Source organism: Rana temporaria, chromosome 1 (assembly GCF_905171775.1).
Source record: "Rana temporaria chromosome 1, aRanTem1.1, whole genome shotgun sequence".
Lineage (NCBI taxonomy): Eukaryota > Metazoa > Chordata > Amphibia > Anura > Ranidae > Rana > Rana temporaria.
In genome coordinates, this window is record NC_053489.1 from 384,606,923 (window position 1) to 384,626,937 (window position 20,015).

A 20,015-nucleotide genomic window follows, 5' to 3' on the forward strand; every position below is an offset into this window, starting at 1 on the left:
GAGGGTCTGACAGGTTATAGTCACGCTCACCTATAATTCTGAGGCTGAAGCGGCCCTCAGAAGCAGGTCATCCAAGTAGCCCACGATAGCGATGCCACGTTGTCTTAGTAAGGCGATAATTGGGGCAAGCACCTTGGTGAACACCCTTGGTGCCAATGCCAGGCCAAAGGGGAGAGCCACAGATTGATAGTGGTCTTTCCCGACCGCGAAGCGCAGAAGTCTCTGATGCTTTGTGCATATGGGGACATGTAAATAGGCATCCCTGATGTCCAAGGATGCCAGAAAGTCCCCCGGCTGGAGGGCAGTGACGACAAAGCGAACAGATTCCATCCGGAATCTTTGTACCTTCACGAAGCAATTGAAAGCCCTGAGGTCCAGAATTGGGCGAACGCCCTCCTTCTTTGGTACTATGAACAGATTGGAGTAAAACCCCTGAAACCGATCCTGTACTGGGACAGGAATAAGCACCCTCGCGTTTCAGCAGGTCTTGAACTGTCCCAAATAGGGTTTCCCGACGAGTCGGTTGTAGCTGGTGGTTGGAGGGAAAAAAATCTGTTTGGTGGGCAAGATAGAAGTTCTATCTTGTACCCTGAAGTCACTACTTTGCAAACCCGGGGACCCGAGATGTCCACCGGGTCGCGAATTCGAAGACGTCCCAGAGAGATGGGTGGGGGCAAACCTTCATGCAGACGTAGCTTTGTCTGCAGGTTTGTTGGGTTTGCGAAACCAGGGACGTCTCAGTCCCTGAGCAGGCGCTTTATCGGCCTGTGGTCTTTTACCCGCCGTACTGGGTGAACGAAAAAAAACGCTTGTGTGCGGTAAACAAGGGCCCTTGCCTACGGCGTGGCTCCTTCCCTTTTTTTGACTGTGGGAGCAGTGTGCTCTTACCTCCTGTAGCATCTTTAATTATGTCATCCAGGGAAGTACCAAAAAGTCTGTCGCCCTTAAAGGGCAAGTCCATCAGGGCTTTCTTGGAAGTAGACAGCGCAACACCACCGCCTGACCTGAAGCTCTGGCCAGCAGAGGAATAGGGTCCAAGGCCGATTAACAAATGAATTTTAGGCCTTGTACTAGTTGGTCAGCTAGGGCTACCTCGTTCGAGGAAGCCTGACGTGGTTGTAACCCATTGAGCAGCATCTTTGCCCATTCCGCGAGTGTCTGAGACACCAGGGCCCCAACTATGGTTGGGCGTACCGCTGAACCCACTACCGTGTACAGGTTGCGGGTGATCGCCTCAGCCTTCTCGTCCGCAGGGTCTTTGAAGGCGGGAGCCCCCTCCAACTGGTATAGTGGTTAGCTTGTTTAATCTGGACACAGGAGGGTCCACTATCGAGGGCGTGGTCAATCTTTTCAAGAAACTCTCTTCAAGAGGGTAACGCACCGCTAGATTTTTAGGATCTGAAAAAACATTCTGTGGTTTATCCCACTCCTTGTATAAAAGTTTGTCTAAATAAGACAAACAAGGAGACACTTTAGCAGTGCGGGTTGCCTTGCGGAACCCAAAAGGGACCGGCGTGTCTGCTGACCCCTCTATTTTTTGAGTATCTCGCACTGCGGTGATAAGGTCACTTACTAGAGCCCTATCGCCTGCTGACCTGGGTCTGAGGTCGTCCTCACTGTCTGGGCGATCTTGGTCCGCATCCTCAGATACCTCAGAGCCAGGGTCATGAGCGCTAGCTGTACCCGGCTCCGCATCCGAGTTGTCCCCAGCAGATGGCGGGGGAGGGGGCGCTTTCTAGCCCCCATTCTCCCACGCGTTGCTTCCACCTTGGCCACAAAGGCATCTAGGATTGCCGACATGGCGTCCACCGATACACTCAGGTGTCTCGGGGGAAAAAGCGTCTGCTTCTGACGCCATGCTGTCCACACACCTGACACAGGGACTCCCCTCCTGGCTGCAGGAGAGACAAGGGGTCCCCCCCCCCCCCAGAGGACTCACCACCCAGGAACCGTGTAGATGGTTTAGCTAGCAGAGCTGCTTCCTGCAGAGTGTGTATGTCGATCTGTGCTCTCCAAAAGCTGGGATCAAAAGCTGTTTGTGGGGCTGCTATTTTTGTCAATCTTTCAGACTGATCAGTCAACAGCGTGTATCTGTTCATCTGCAGTTTTAAGATGGTCTGATCTATGGTAAAATGGCTGCCGATCTGACACTAGAGGCCAACATGGCAGAAAACCACAGTGCAGCAGAGTAATGCAGCAGTCAGTACACATCAGCAGAAATCACCAGGAAAATGGCCGCCAAGCATCGCTAGAGGCCAATGCAGATGCGGCTACAAGGACATGGTCGCCAGTGCAAGTAAAAAAATACAGCATGGACACACCAATCATGGCCGTCGATAGCATGGAGCAGGACACACAGGTAGCAGAATCTTTTATTCAGCTTTATACATTGTGCAAGAAATACAGCATGGACAAACCAAACATGGCCGCCAACGGCATGGAGCAGGACACACAGGTAAGCAGAATCTCTTATGCAGCTTTATACATTGTGCAAGTAAAGAATACAGCATGGACATACCAAACATGGCCGCGGCCAGCATGGAGCAGAACACACAGGTAAGCAGAATCTCTTATGCAGCATTATACACTGTGTAAGTAAAGAAATACAGCATGGACAGGCCAAACATGGCCGTCGACAGCATGGAGCAGGACACACATGTAAGCAGAATCTCTTATGCAGCTTTATACATTGTGCAAGTAAAGAAATACAGCATGGACACACCAAACATGGCCGCCAACGGCATGGAGCAGGACACACAGGTAAGCAGAATCTCTTTTGCAGCTTATACACTGATTTAGTGACTTATGGTTCCCCAATTGAAGCTCCCCAGAGGAACCCCTGCCCAGCAGCTAGCTCAGAGTGTCTAAGAAGGAGGAGGAGGGGGGAGGGAGGGGAGAAGGGGGATAAGGCCCTTTACTCACCTCTCCAGGGATGCCCAGCTCTGTCTTCTTGCTAAAGCAAGGTAGTAGCTACTTCCTATGGGTTTATGCTGGAAGCATCCTGGACAGCACATCTACCGCATGGTAACGGAGGTGGCTGTCGGCCAGGCTACTGCGACTCGGCCCTGTAGACCGGGGTCCTATGCAAGCCCTGAAGTGTATAGCTCACCGGCCACCCGTAGAGCGGCGGGCATGTCGTGGACGACCCAGTGCGTAGCTATGATCGAAGATCGCAGGAAAAACTTAAATAAAAAAATAAATAACAAATCCAAAAAATAAAAGCCTCCAAGCATATGGGCCCAAGGGAGCAATGTCTTCTCCTTAACTAGGCAAAAAAAAAACTGAACTGCTTGGTGCAGGCTGAGGGGATATAGTCCGTGGGACTGCACCCTGGGCGGGGGGGTTCAGCTTTGAAGTTGTTAACACTTTCTGCCTAGTCACTCCTAAAGATAGGCTATTTCCCACGTTGTCAAGATTAAGGTTGTGTCCGTCCATGAACGAAAGAGAAAATTAAAAGTCAGCAGCTACTAACACTGTAGCTGCTGACTTTTAATAAGGAGACTTACCTGTGCAGGGTGCCCGCAATGACTGCAGCCGAGCAAACGCTCGGGTCTCGGCTGCCCCGCCTCCTACCTCGGTAAGGAAATTAGGAAGTGAAGCCTTGCGGCTTCACCGCCCAATTCCCTACTGCACATGTGCGAGCGGCGCAACGTGAATGGATGATGTTTCCTGGGACACACACAAGGTCCCAGAAGACAACGCTCCCCCATTTCCCAGGAGGCAGCCGAGGAGCAGAAGAAAGACGACGGAACGTGGATCAGGAAGTGGCAGATTAGGACGATCTGCCTAGCAACAGGCACTTCAGGTATGCAGCATTTTAGAATTTTTGTTTTTCTTGGTGGAGCTCCGCTTTAAAGTTATTTTTTTAACACAAAACGGAGCTTATGTGCTTAAATACAGTATATGTAAATCTGACAGACTGTTTACAAGTTACCTTTTAAAAGCCGCAGCAAACCTGCTGACCTTACATGGCTGCTAATGTGACAGAACAGCTCTGATTTTCACATTTAACTTAATGTAAAAATCAGAGGTGTTCTGTCACATAAGCAAGCATGTAAGGTTTGCTACTGCTTTTAAAATTTAACATGTAAACAGTCTGTCAGATTTACATATACTGTATTTAAGCACATAAGCTCCGTTTTGTGTTGAAAATAACTGTGAAATTTAAAACTCTGTTGGGTGTAACAAGATGTCCGCTTGCCCCCTTCTCACTAACATTACTGTGCAGGAGTGTGGGGTGGAGCAAGATGGCGGCGACAAAACGTCCCTTCCTGACGAGACAGCCGCCGCCAGGTGTACCAAGATGGCCGCTGCTCCGGAGCTAGGCCGAAGCCGGGGACTTTCCTATGGTCGCACACATCCCCAAGGTCATCCGGCCTTGGGGATGAATCAAGATCAATTTGCGATTAATCGTGCAGCTCTACCTGAAATGTCATGGGCATATGTGAAATTGCACTGCAAAATACATCGTGCTGCTTCTCCTTACTACGGGGTTACCACATGTGCAAGACTTTTTAGAAGCCTAGCAACACAGTTACGGAGGCCCTGAAATGTCAGGATAGCACAACCCCCCCCCCCCCCAAATTACCTAATTTTGGAAAGTTGACACCCCCCAAGGTATTTACTAAGAGCCATGGTGAGTATTTTGCAGCTCTCATTTGTTTTTGAAAATGGGACACCATGGGACACAGAGCCTCTATTCATTACTTAGTGGGTCATATAGCTCACCAGAGGTGATTGGACACTGGCACAACCAATGAAGACAAGTTCCCCTCTATATAATCCCTTCCATAAGGGAAGTACGTCAGTTTTTGTAGCAAAGCAGTAAGGATCCCATAAGAAGGGGGACCTCTGTGTCCCGTGGTGTACTCCGAGAAAAGGATTTTACAGGTAAGCCGTTATAAAAATCCTATTTTCTTTATCGTACACCACGGGACACAGAGCCTCTATTCATTACATAGTGGGACGTCCAAGAGCAATGCTCAATGAGGGGTGGGAGACACAGATCAACCTGACTGCTTAACGGACAAGAAGCCCTATACCACTGCCAACAGCACACTACGCCCAAAGGCGGAATTCTCATGTCCTTTCACATCTATTTGATAGAATTTGGTAAATGTATGGACTGAAAGCCAAGTTGCAGCTTTACAGATCTGAGCCATCGAATCCTGGTGAAGCACTGCCAATGAAGCACTTCTTGCCCTGGTCGAGTGAACCTTAACAGAAAAAGGAGGAATCCTATTCCTTAAACTATAAGCTTGAATAGTTACTTGTCGAATCCACCTAGAAATGGTGGATTTTGATGCCGCTTGACCCTTCTTAGGATCATCTGGCAAAATAAACAAAACCTCTGTTTTACGTATCTGAGCAGTTGCCTGCAGATAAACTTGTACTGCTCTCACTATATCTAGAGAGTTCAATAACTTTTCCCCCGCTGTCCGCGGCTCAAGAAAAACAATGTCTTGATTTAAATGAAACACCGACACCACCTTTGGAAGAAAGGTAGGATAGGGGCATAGTACAATTTTGTCTTTGTGACAAACTAAATAAGGCTCTTTATAAGAAAGAGCTGCTAACTCTGATACTCTTCTAGCAGAAGAGATAGCAATCAAAAAGGCCAATTTCCTGCTCAAAAGAATCAAAGGAATATGGCAGATAGGTTCAAAAGGTTGCTTTTGCAAGACTGACAATACTAAGTTCAAATCCTAGGGACATAAGGGAGACTTGACTGGCGGATTTATCCGCAGTACTCCCTGAATGAAAGCCCGAACTAGAGAAAGATGCCAGTGGTCTCTGAAAAAAGACTGATAGAGCCAATATTTGACCCTTGATGGTACTCAGGGCTAATTTCATATCCACTCCCAATTGGCAAAAGGCGAAAATCCTACTGATGGCATACTTTTGAGGATTCCATCCTCTGGATTCACACCAGGAAACATACACCTTACAGACTCTGTAGTAGATAAGCCTGGAGGCTGGCTTTCTTGCATTAATGAATGTAGAAAGAACTGGACCCGAGAGCCCTAATTTCTTCAAAATGTAGGTTTCAGTAGCCAGACCGTCAAATTTAGCTTCTGTAAGCAAGGGTGGAACACTGGACCCTGTGACAGCAGATCCTGGCGTAGTGAAAGCACCCAAGGTCTTCCTACTACCATCTTTATGATCTTGGCGTACCAAAACCCCCTGGGCCAATTTGGGGCCACTAGGAGTACTGGTATTCCCTCCTCGATCCTGCACAGTAATCTCTGTAAGAAAGGGATTGGGGGGGGAATGCATAGATCAGTGAAAACTGATTCCAAGGAATTATCAGAGCATCCGTTCCGTAGGCCAGCAGATCTCGAGACACAAAGTTGTCCAACTTCCTGTCGAGCCTGGAAGCTAGCAGGTCTAAATCCGGGGTCCCCTATCTCTGGCATATTGCAATTTTCAAAACTTTATGACAAAAAGTGAGATCTGCAAAATACCCACCATACCTCTCAGCAATTTCCTTGGGGTGACTACTTTCCAAAGTGGGGTCATTTGAGGGGCGTTTGTACTGACCTGCCATTTTAGCACCTCAAGAAATAAAAGTCAAACTAAAAGCTGCATAAATTCCAGAAAATGTACCCTAGTTTTAGACGCTATAACTTTCACGCAAACCAATAAATATATGCTTATTGACTTTTTTTTTACCAAAGCCTAAATGTATGACAAACATTGAGTTTATTGATTTTTTTTTGTATAACAAAAAGTAGAAAATATATATTTTTTTCTAAATTTTCTGTCTTTTTCCGCTTATATTGCAAAAAAAATAAAAATTGCATAAGCAATCAAATATCATCAAAAGAAAGCTCTATTTGTAGGAAATAAAGGATGCACATTTTGTTTGGGTACAGCAATGCATGACCACGCAATTACCAGTTAAAGCAGCATAGTGCCAAAATGTAAAAAGTGCTCTGGTCACTGAGCAGCCAAATCTTCTGGTGCTGAAGTGGTTAACCACCCTATTACCTATCCTATCTGTATAGATGGACCACTATTGCCCAGATTACTATATCTGATGTACATAAACTATTTACTGGCAAATCTGTTGTGCATTGAGGTTCAGGTAAGTTACTGTTTGCTGTACACAACTACTCTGACTCTGGTAAGTACAATCTTCTCTTCTTTATTTTTTCAATATTTTCAAATAAAGCTGATAAATGTAAAAGAAAAAAAAGATGTGAAACCTTATCCTGTACCAACAAAAACAGGAAGCTGAAGATTAAAATGGAAATTTTTGGATACAACACTCACCATCATCACTGGATACATCTTGCTTCACCACAGACATAGGGGAGCGTGAAGGCGGCCTGCCTAATGGATGGCGTCTGCTCTTTTTAATCTCCATTTTAGAGAAAAGGACAGCATGCTGAAAAATAAGTTTTTCCTATAACTATAAGTTGTCAAATGGTATACAGTAGCTTGTTACTTTCAATACAAAAACACAGTAATATATGCTCCAATACAGTATATATGCTCCAGCTTGTGGAAAATGAAATATACTGTCAGCACTGTGGTATACAGAGGAGCCTTGGCGAGGCACTGTGGCTTCCACGTATATTTTGAAATCTGTGCAATTAAACAACGTTTTTAACATGAATTGTTAGACAGGGTCAATTTGTTTGTTTTTTTTGTTTTGTTTTTTTGCAGGCTACATGGTAAGTGTCCTTGCTTGTGATTTGTCAAGCTCTTCCATGTGCCCCTTACTGCAAAGGCTATTTATATTTTGGGATGGTTGCTGTCTTTTTGTATAGCTTTTTCCAATAAGTTAGGTAGGGAAGCTTGTATGATTAAATAATATACCTGGCTGCTAACTCTGGGAAATCAAATCATGCAATGCAAACTAAAAACCTAAAACTTTGATTTCTAGATTTCATGTAAAATCTTTTTCTTGAAGTTCACTGAGATACACAGGATCTGTAGTTAATCTGACACAATGGGTTATACTTCTGCCTTCAGGAGAAATTGGACACTAGCAAACAAAAGCCACTGGCCAGCCTTGTAAAACACCTCCTGCCCCTAAAATGCTTCCATTTTGTAGAAAAGCAGTACTTAGGAGTAAATCACAAAATGCAGAGGAGAGACCTGTGCCCCTTGATCAACTCTGTCTGTAGGTCTGCAAGTGCATGCTGGTCTGCGAGTGCATTGTCTTGTTGAGTACCTGTGTATTGTCTTGTTGAGTAGTAGTGTCAGGAAGCTAGTTGTTAGCTAATTTGGACAGGGTAAAATCTCTAATCCTTATTAAATTAATAGGTACGATGCCCGGCGGGTGTGGCGAGGCGACTCGGTGTACATCTTGCGGCATGTATGCATTCCTTGATTATCTGATCGAGGGAGATTATTGCTGTGCTAAATGTAAGCACATTGTTTCCCTGGAAGCCCAGGTTCTGAATCTGAGGAAGCAACTGTCAGCACTGGGAAGACCCACCACACTAAAGGAGAGCCGGAAATGTACCCAGCAGGTGATGGCAGGGGCCAGCACAGAGGTGGGTGGAGACAAAGAGGTGCAGGCACTAGAAAATAGTAGATGGGTGACAGTCAGGAAGGGTAGAGGGGCAAGTGCCAGGGAGGCCGATCCAGGGCTCGAGTATCCCAATAAGTATGCTCCATTGAGTGACATTGGTGAAACCAGTCAGGGACCGGCACTGCTGGAGCTGAGGGACTCTCCTAGCTGCCAGGGGAAGAACTCCTCCAGTGAGAATGGGGGGGAAGCGAAGAGAAAGGCAGATTCTGGTGGTAGGGGACTCAATTCTTAGAAGGACAGAGAGGGCAATCTGTAACAAAGACCTGAAGCGCCAAACTGTATGTTGTCTACCGGGCGCTCAGGTTCGGCACATCACGGATCTGGTGGACAGATTACTGGGAGGGGCTGGGGAAGACCCAGCTGTCGTGGTGCACGTTGGCACCAATGACAAAGTCAGAGGCAGATGGAGTGTCCTAAAGAACGATTTTAGGGACTTGGGAGCTAAATTGAGGAAAAGGACCTCTAAGGTAGTATTCTCAGGAATACTACCGGTACATCGAGCCACACCAGAAAGGGAGATTAGGGAAGTAAACAAGTGGCTGAAGAGCTGGTGTAGTAAGGAGGGGTTTGGGTTCCTGGAGGACTGGGCCGACTTCTCAGTCGATAACGAGTACTATAGAAGGGACAGACTGCACCTAAATGAGGAGGGTGCAGATCAGCTGGGATATCAGCCTAAATGAGGGTGTAGATCAGCTGGGAATAAGGATGGCCAAAAAGTTCGAGTTTTTTTTTTTAAACTAGGCGACAGGGGGGGGGGGGGGGGTTGGTTGTAGGAGGGTCCAGAGATAGAGATAGTCAGTATGGAACATATTCAAGAGGGTAGTATTAGGGGCATTAGTGGTAGGGTAACCAAAGAACATAAACCCAAGGTAAGTAGAGTAGCAGGTCCCAGTTGCAATCCCGGAACACCCAAGAGGATAGTATGTGACCGTTCAAAATATATTAATGCAGTAAATTGTTTGTTCACCAATGACAGAAGTCTGCCAAGCAAAATAGGTGAGTTGGAAGCTCTGGTGCATCAGGAGAGCTATGATGTAATCTGTATTGCTGAAACTTGGCTTCATTCCTCACATGACTGGGCTATTAATATTCCTGGCTATGCACTCTTTCGGAAAGACAGGGTAAAAATTAAAGGTGGAGGGGTCTGTCTCTATGTGAGAAGTGATCTTAAAGCGAGTGTGAAAAAGGACATGGTGGATGGAGAGTTGTAATGAGTCTGAAGCATTATGGGTGGAACTGCATACAGATGTGCATAGTTCCAAGTTAATCATTGGAGTTTGTTATAGACCTCCCAATGTTAATGAAGAGGTGGAGACTCGGCTCCTTGCACAAATGGAAAGGGCTGCAAGGGCTGGGACGGTGATAACAATGGGGGATTTTAACTACCCAGAAATTAACTGGAGTAATGGCACTGCTGGGACAGTTAAAGGGCAACAATTTATAAACCTATTGCAGGACAATTTTATGGTCCAGCTTATTGAGGCCCCAACTAGGAATGATGCTCTGTTGGACATGGTAATCTCAAACCATGCAGAGCATATTACTAATGTTCAGATAAAAGAACACCTGGGTAGCAGTGACCATAACATGATTTCATTTGATGTTAGCTGTAAGCAAAAACCACATACGGCAAAGATAAAAACACTTAATATCAAGAGAGCAAATTTTCCAAGGATGAGGGCTGCTCTCCAGGACTTAGACTGGGAGAGAATATTGGCATCAAGGGCACAGAACAGAAATGGGAATTCCTCAAAAAGACTGTTTGTGAACTCACTGCAAAGTATATTCCCATGGGCAATAAGTTTAAAAGGCTAAAAATAAAACCTTTGTGGCTCACCGCCAAAGTTAAAAAAGTTATAAACTATAAGAAAAGAGCTTTTAAAAAAAATGAAAGAACACTAGTGTTTAAATGTTACAAAGCATATATCAGGATATGTAAAAAGGAAATCAAGGATGCAAAAATTCAAAACGAATGACAGATTGCAAAAGATAGTAGGACAAACCCCCAAAAAATTCTTCAAATACAGTATATTAATAGTAAAAAAGTCATGTCTGAGCATGTAGGCCCTTTACAAAATAATCTAGAATGGGTGACTGGGGACAAAGAGAAGGCCAATTTATTAAATACTTTCTTCAGCTCTGTGTATACAAAGGAGCATGGGGGAGCTCGTGTCCATAATGGAGGTGGTAGTGACAAAGCCCCAAATGATACACAATGGCTTAAAAGTGATATGGTCCAGAATATTTAGACAGAATAAAGGTGGATAAAGCACCTAGGCCTGATGGCATCCACCCACAGATCCTTAACCACTTACCAACCGCCCACTGTATATGTACGCCCTGTTTTTGAAGCTGGATATCTCGGTAACGGCAGCAGCTGCTGCCACAACCGAGGTATCCATCTTTACAGTGGGCGGCTGTGTAAACGATAACGGCGGTCTCCGCTGCGGATTCGCCGCGAGATCGCCGTTATCGGTGGCGGGAGAGGGGGCCCCCCCCTCCCGCCGCTCTTCCGCGCCCTCCGCCGCTTACCGGAGCCGTCGGTAGCGGCGGAGGAGATCGGATGCTGCCGCCTGGTGTGTGACTAAGCATTAGTTGTTAATGTGAAACGCATCAGCTGTCTATCCCACTGTATGCTGTTGTGTGCTGTGCATTTTTTCCTTTTTACAATAAAGAGCACGTCTTTTTTCAACTAGACTTTTTGGAGTGCGGCTGTCCATCCATTCTCCCACCTGCTGGTGTGTGAGGACTTGAGTGAGGGCAAGATGGCCCCCACCCGTCCTCATAGCTTTGCAGGGCGGAAGGGACGTCAAAACGTCAGTCCCGCCCAGCCTCTTAAAGAGACAATTTTTTTGTTATCATTTTTTTAACCCCTTCCCGACCGCCGCATGTACATATACGTCGGCAGAATGGCACGTACAGGCACATTGGCGTACCTGTACGTCCCTGCCTGGACGTGGGTCGGGGGTCCGATCGGGACCCCCCCCGCGACTTGCGGCGGTCGGGTCCCCTCGGGGAGCGATCCGGGACGACGGCGCGGCTATTTGTTTTTAGCCGCTCCGTCGCGATCGCTCCCCGGAGCTGAAGAACGGGGAGAGCCGTATGTAAACACGGCTTCCCCGTGCTTCACTATGGCGCAGCATTGATCGAGTGCTCCCTTATATAGGGAGACTCGATCGATGACGTCATTCCTACAGCCACACCCCCCCTACAGTTGTAAACACACACACAGTGTACACCAAATCCTACAGCGCCCCCTGTGGTTAACTCCCAAACTGCAACTGTCATTTTCACAATAAAGAATGCAATTTAAATGCATTTTTTGCTGTGAAAATGACAAAAATCACAAAAATGTGTCAAAATTGTCCGAAGTGTCCGCCATAATGTCGCAGTCACGAAAAAAATCGCTGATCGGCGCCATTAGTAGTAAAAAAAAAAAAAATAATAAAAATGCAATAAAACTATCCCCTATTTTGTAAACGCTATAAATTTTGCGCAAACCAATCGATAAACGCTTATTGCGATTTTTTTTACCAAAAATAGGTACAAGAATACGTATCGGCCTAAACTGAGGAAAAAAATAAATTTTATATATGTTTTTGGGGGATATTTATTATAGCAAAAAGTAAAAAATATTGCATTTTTTTCAAAATTGTCGCTCTATTTTTGTTTATAGCGCAAAAAATAAAAACCGCCGAGGTGATCAAATACCACCAAAAGAAAGCTCTATTTGTGGGGAAAAAAGGACGCCAACGTCTTTTTGACCCCAGATCTCATATTTAAGAGGACCTGTCATGCTTTTTTCTATTACAAGGGATGTTTACATTCCTTGTAATAGGAATAAAAGTGATAATTATTTTTTTTTTTTTTATTTCAGTGTAAAAAATAATAAAATCAATAAAAATAAATAAGAAAACAAAAAAAAATGTTTTTAAAGCGCCCCGTCCCGACGAGCTTGCGCGCAGAAGCGAACGCATATGCGAGTAGCGCCCGCATATGAAAACGGTATTCAAACCACACAAGTGAGGTATCGCCGCGATCGTTAGAGCTACTCTGTAGCTCAAAAAATGCAACCTATAGAATTTTTTAAACGTCGCCTATCGAGATTTTTAAGGGTAAAAGTTTGACGCCATGCCACGAGCGGGCGCAATTTTAAAGCGTGACATGTTGGGTATCATGTTACTCGGCATAACATTATCTTTCACAATATATAAAAAAAATGGGCCAAATTTATTGTTGTCTTATTTTTTAATTCAAAAAAGTGAATTTTTTTCAAAAAAAGTGCGCTTGTAAGACCGCTGCGCAAATACTGTGTGACAAAAAGTATTGCGATGACCGCCATTTTATTCTCTAGGGTGTTAGAAGAAAAAAAAATATATAATTTTTGGGGGTTTTAAGTAATTTTCTAGCAAAAAAAAACTGTTTTAGCCCTGGTTCACACTGGGCTGCGGGAGTGAAGCCGTGCGAGTTCAGCTGAACTCGCACGATTTCACTCCCGCCGGCAGTCCCGATTTCGGCCGCGATTTAAGAGACATCTGTGCAGGTTTCTGCACAGATGTCTATGTAAATCGCGGCCCGAAATCGCAAAAAGTAGTACAAGAACTACTTTTTGAAATCGGTGCAGCGCCGCAGATGCGGCGTCGCACCGATTAGGACGGCGCCATTGCCGACAATTGGCGGCATTTGAGATGCGATTTCACATGTGAAATCGCATCTCAAATCGAATGAAATCGCACCCAGTGTGAACCTGGGCTTAGTCTTGTAAATGCCAAATCTGAAAAACACCTTCGGTCTGGAAGTGGTTAAAGAATTGAGCTCTGTCATTTCAAAGCCATTGTATCTAATTTTTAGGGACTCATTAATGACAGGATTAGTACCACTGGATTGGCACAGGGCCAATGTAGTGCCCATATTTAAAAAGGGAACAAAGTCTTTGTCGAGTAACTATAGACCTGTTAGTTTAACTTCTATAGCTGGAAAGATACTGGAGAGATTAATAAAAGACCACATAGATGAGTTCTTGCTGGTAAAAAACTATTTAAGCAACAGACAGCATGGATTCATGAAAGACAGAAGCTGTCAGACAAACCTGATTTATTTTTATGAAGAAGAGGTAAGTATAACCTTGGACAGAGGCGTGGCAGTGGACGTGGTATACCTGGATTTTGCAAAAGCGTTCGATACAGTTCCCCACACATGGCTCATGTGTAAGGTAAAGTCTACAGGATTGGAAATATCAGTTTGTGAATGGATAGAAAACCGTCTAAAAGACAGCATTCAGAGAGTAAGGCCGCGTACACACGATCGGTCAAAACCGATGAAAACGGACTGAAGGACCGTTTTCATTGGTCCAAACCGATCGTGTGTGGGCCCCATCGGTCAGTTAACCTTCGGTCAAAAAAATGAGAACTTGCTTTAAAATTTAACCGATGGACGCCTAACCGATAGGTCAAAACCAATCGTTAATATGCAAAAGCATCGGTTAAAAACCCGCACAAGCTCAGAATCAAGTCGATGCATGCTTGGAAGCATTGAACTTTGTCTTTTTCTGCACGTTGTTGTGTTTTACGTCACTGCGTTCTGACATCGGTTATTTAACCTATGGTGTGTAGGCACATCAGACCATCAGTCAGCTTCATCGGACCGTTCTCATCGCATAGACTGATCGTGTGTACGCGGCCTAATGGTTAATGATTCTTACTCTGAATGGTCTAAGGTTATCAGTGGTGTACCCCAAGGGTCAGTGTTGGGACCCTTACTTTTTAATATCTTTATAAATGATATTGGGTCTGAGATCAAAGGTAACATTTCTGTCTTTGCAGATGACACCAAGCTATGCGGTGGAATAACGTCTTTACAGGATGTCGCCAATTTACAAGCCGAACTCAATGCTCTGTCTAATTGGGCGACTATGTGGCAGATGAGGTTTAATGTTGATAAATGTAAAGTTATGCACTTGGGGGCTAAGAATATGCATGCATCATACATACTAGGAGTAGAACTGGGGGATCCGTAGTGGAGAAGGATCTGGGGGTTTTGGTAGATCATAAGCTCAATATTGGCATGCAATGCCAAGCTGTGATTTCTAAAGCGAGCAAAGTTCTTTTTTGTATTAAGAGAGGCACGGACTCCAGAGAGAGAGATATAATTTTGCCCCTGTACAAATCATTAGTAAGACCTCATCTAGAATATGCAGTTCAGTTGTGGGCTCCAGTTCTCAAGAAGGATATTGAGGAACTGGAGAAAGTGCAGAGAAGGGCAACCAAACTGATAAGAGGCATGGAGGAGCTCAGCTATGAGGAAAGATTAGAGGAACTGAATTTATTCACTCTTGAGAAGAGAAGATTAAGGGGAGATATAATCAACATGTACAAATATACAAGGGGTCCATATAGTGAACTTGGTGTTGAGTTATTCACTTTACGGTCAACACTGAGGACAAGGGGGCACTCTTTACGTCTAGAGGAAAAGAGATTTCACCTCCAAATACAGAAAGGTTTCTTCACAGTAAGAGCTGTGAAAATGTGGAATATACTCCCTGCAGAGGTGGTTCTGGCCAGCTCAGTAAAATGCTTTAAGAAAGGCCTGGATTATTTCCTAAATGTACATAATATAATTGGGTACTAACATTTATAGGTAAAGTTGATCTGGGGAATATCCGATTGCCTCATGGGAAATCAGGAATTAATTTTTTCCTCTGCTGTAGCAAATTGGGTAATGCTCTGCTGTTTTTTTTTTGCCTTCCTCTGGATCAACTGTGGGTATAGAATTGGGTATATGTGATTGTATGATATTATTTTATTTCTTATTGTTGAACTCGATGGACTTGTGTCTTTTTTTCAACCTAACTATAACTCCGGAAAGTATAATGTACAAAAGGGTCACAGGATAAATTTTTTGATACGATTGGGACACCCACAATTAAAATTATTGTAAAGGCAGCTCACAGCTCAAAAAGGTGCATGAAGGACCTTGCACCCAGTTAAAGTGATTGATAAGGCAGGTGGTTTTTAATCTTGATGCATTCTAAAAAGTCTTCTGTATGCAGCAGTCCCACTCAGCCCCCCCCCCCCCCAATACTTACCTGAGGTCCCTCTAGATTTAGCGATCTTTTAGAATTGTCTCAGCTGCCAAGGACTCCCTTCTTCATTGGCTGAGACAGAAGAGCAGCACAATTGGTTCCTGCTGCGGTGAAACTCCATCAACCAATGAGGAGAGAAAGGGGATGGGGCCGGGGCATGGCTCCATGTCTGAATGGACACCCCTATAGCCAGCCTTTGCTGTGGGGGCACTCAACAGGAGGGAGGGGCCAAGAGCACCGACAAGGGACCCAAGAAGTGGAGGATCTGGGCTGCTCTGTGCAAAACCATTACAAAGGACAGGCAAGTATAATTGTGTTTTTAACAAAAAAAATACAAATTTGATTTTACAATCACTTTAAAGCGGGGGTTCACCCAAAAATCAACTTTCTGTCACTAGATCCAGCATACTGCTGACATCTGCAGTATGCTGGATTTTTTTTTTTGTACTCATCATTTTAGCCGTATTTCTTCTCCTGCACCGAGCGGCGTATCCTTCTGGGTATAGGCGTTCCTAAATAAAGCGCAGTTGATTGACGGGCTTGGATAGTGCGTCACACCTTCCGAAAATAGCCGACGTGACTCTCGGCAATTTACTGCGCCTGCGCAGTCAGCTCTACACGGCAGGCGCCGTATAGCGCTATAAGCAGCCGAGAGTCACGTTGGCTATTTCCGGATGGCGTGACGTGCTATCCAAGCCCGTCAATCAACTGCGCTTGATTTAGGAACGCCTACTCTCCGAACGATTCCCCGCTCGGAGTCGGAGAAGAAATACGGCTAAAACAATAAGTACAAAAAAAAAAAAATCCAGCATACTGCAGATGTCAGCAGTATGCTGGATCTAGTGACAGAAAGTTGATTTTTGGGTGAACCTCCGCTTTAAGCTAGCATTAGATGAGGCCTGAACATCCATGAGGTAGAACTTAAGAGATTCCTTTGGCTGATCCATGACACACTTCCTCTCTGTGTAATGCTCCACCCTTCTTCCTTAGTTTGTATTTCCTGTCTAATGGAGAACAGCTTAACAGGCCTCATGTAAGATGGCCTCATGTAACATGGCCACATGCATTCTGCATAAGTAAGCTACAGACAGTATCATCTTTTGACCGCACAATACTACAACCTGTTCATCTGCTTTAGCCTGTCATCTGATGTTTTGGATTAAAGCAACTTTTGTGAATAGAATTGGTATTGGTGAGTTCAAGCTATCTGATAAGGATTGTCCTCAGTGATTATATCTGCTTATACAGGCCAGACAGAGGTCTCACAAGGGATCGCTTTACAACAATCGGAGACAGAATAGTCCAAAGAGGTCTTCCTACAGCTTGCTGTATATATGTGTGCCTTACCTGCAATCAAGCTTAGTCAAAAAATGTCTTCCTTCAGCTTGCTGTGTATGTGTGTGCTCTTGATCTGCACTCAAGCTTAGTCAAAAGATGTATAGAATCCTACAGCCTGCTGTGTATATGTGTGTGCCTTATCTGCAATCAAGCTCAGTGCCATCCGCCATCTTGTGAAAGCACATGGTCGCACAAGCTTACGGCACCTCATGTGAATTTTTAAAAAAAAACGTCTTCTCTGCATTGAACTGTGTTACCCAACCTGTCTAAAACTGCTGTTCGTCTTCTTAAAGAGACCGTACCATTTTTTGCAAAAACATGAAAAATGTCTACACAAGACTCTGAGCACCTTTCTGTGGCTGAACCAACGCATATTCATCACGCCTCTGAACCCACAGATGTACAGGGATCAGATTCTGCAGATATTGCCGAACAGAGTGTAAGACCCAAACATGCAATGAAACCGACACAGAAACTCAGAGAAAACTATGAAACCACTAGAGATGAGCTCTCCAGAAATCTGTCAGACTTATGGGACAGAACCTCAAACTGCATGTCAGTTTTGTCACACTTTAATGATCAACCAGCTGAACTAACAGACTCTATAGATCGCTTATGGACCCTACCAGTGGCTGTTTGCAAAGTACACAGCTTTCTTGCAGGACTGTATTATAGAGGACTCTTCAGCAGAACTGACCAGGGCTGATGCACTAAACCAACAAAGGGATCTCTTAGTGCAAAATGCTTAGCATAAGGCAGAACTCTGCATTGATCAACTGCAGGAGACCAGATCGCACAGAGCCACATCAACCAAGCACACTGCACGTACTTCCAGATCCTCTCGCTCTAGAATCTCAACATTAAGTGACAAGCTAATAGAGGCCTGTGCACGTCTGGAAGAAAATAAAGTGCAAACCTCCTTTGCCAGAAAGGAAGCAGAAATAGAAACACAAAAGGCAAAGAAACCAGCAGCTCAACAAGCAGAAATGGTAGCTCAACAAGCAGAGGCAGATTCCCAAATAAAGGTTCTGCAAATGTAAAAGGAGGAAGAAGCTGCCCTAGCAAGGCTAAGGGGTCTTTGAACAAGCGATGGGAGAAAGTGCCAACTCCGACTGTTATATCCCAGCGGAACTGCAAGACCCAGTTGAACACACCAGTGAATATGTACTAAAGCCTAGTGTTTGCGATGATATAGAGTCATCTACTGTACGTCCGTAAAACAATAACTGTTCTGACTCTCAACTCGGAGACCTCTCAAGTGCACCTATGCAGCAAACCACATCACCTCTAGCTGACAAGGTGACTTCCAGTGACAAGCCACAGCCAGCACAAGCCTCAGGGATTACACCACAGTTAAACGCTCTTGCAACATCATTTTATCCTGGTAAACCTCACCCTACTTCACCAAAGAACTTTCACACCAGAGGGGTTCCACAAGTTACTTTGGCACCAAAGAGTGAGAGATCAGACTTGAATGACTTTGCCAGATATATGGTACGCCGTGAGCTCATTAACACTACCCTCTCAAGATTTGATGACTGTGCAGAGAGCTACAGGGCCTGGAGATCAACCTTCAAAGCTGCTATTGCTGATCTCAACTTTACTGCCAAGGAGGAACTTGATTTGCTCATAAAGTGGCTGGGGCCAGAATCTGCAGATCGTGTTAGAAGACTGAGAACAGTGCATGTTGACCACCCAGATGCAGGTCTTGTTGCCGCATGGGCAAGCCTATGGTAGCTCTGAAGCCATAGAAAGCGCTCTATTCAAGAGACTGCAAAACTTCCCAAAAATAGGGAACAAAGACTATCGCAAGCTTCAAGATCTGAGTGACCTTCTCATGGCGCTAGAGTTGGCAAAAACAGACCCACATCTACCTGGACTAAGCTTTCTGGACACTGCGCATGGTGTCAACCCAGTGGTGTCTAAACTGCCATACGGCCTGCAAGATAAATAAGCATAACAGGGCTCAAGGTACAAAAGAGACTATAATGTATCTTTCCATCCATTCGCATATTTCTGCAGGTTCATCAGTGATCAAGCCTGGATGAGAAACGATCCCAGCTTCAGCGAACCCAACTTGCCTGCTTCATCATCTTCATCAAGGTATGATAACACAGCAGCTAAACGTAGAGACTTTAATAGAGCAATATCTGTTAAAAGGACAGACATCTCACCACCCGTATTCTCTCCTGCTCACCAGAGTGATTCGGGTGACAGAGATAAAGAACCTAATCGTCAGTGCCCTATTCACAGGAAGCCTCACACTCTAAAGAAATGTTGTGGGCTTAGGACAAAGACGTTACAAGAGCGCAAGGAGATTCTTCAGAAACTTGGAATATGCTACAGGTGCTGTGCGCTTGTTATGGACATTTTGCTAAAGACTGAAAAGTTGTCATCAAATGCACAGATTGCAGTAGCGACAGACATGTTACAGCCATGCATACGGGTCCACCCTCAAACAATTCACAGCAGCCTCCTATCTCCAGTCCTGTCTCAAATCATGGCAGGAAGTAACAAGGTCATGCTCCAGCCACAGCTAATGTTTCCTCTTCATGCACAGAAGTCTGTGGAGAAGGCTTGGATCACAAATGCTGTGCTAAGATATGCCTAGTCAAGGTATACCCAAAGGGCCAATCTGAGGAAGCTATTAGGATGTATGCCATAATAGATGAACAGAGCAAGAGATCCTTGGTTAAGCCCAAATTCTTTGAGATCTTTGGTATAGAGGGACATGCATCACCATATACTCTCAAAACCTGTTCTGGTCGTGATGAGACCTTCGGCAGAAGGGCCAATGGGTTCATGGTCTCTCATATCAATAAGAAAGAAGGCATACCCCTACCAACATTAGTTGAGTGTGACCAGATACCAGATGAAAAGGGAAGAAATTCCTACTCCAGAGGCTGCATATCACCATCCTCACTTAAGGCACCTTGCTAATGAGATTCCTGCAATGGACATGAATGCTGAAATCTTGGTCTTGCTAGGAAGAGACATTCTCAGAGTACATAAAGTATGCAAGGAGTGCAATGGACCTGATAACGCCCCTTA

At 44.9% G+C, this 20,015-nt stretch overlaps 1 protein-coding gene across 2 annotated transcripts in view; it reads right to left on the reverse strand.

Moving 5' to 3' along the window:
- KDM4B (lysine demethylase 4B) overlaps positions 1-20,015 on the reverse strand; it is a 609,325-nt gene that overhangs the window by 211,588 nt on the left and 377,722 nt on the right. For both annotated transcript variants that reach the window (XM_040322534.1, XM_040322533.1), the window contains exon 12: positions 7,276-7,390. In XM_040322534.1, coding sequence (XP_040178468.1) covers positions 7,276-7,390 — 115 coding nt within the window. The remainder of the gene's footprint in view (positions 1-7,275; positions 7,391-20,015) is intronic.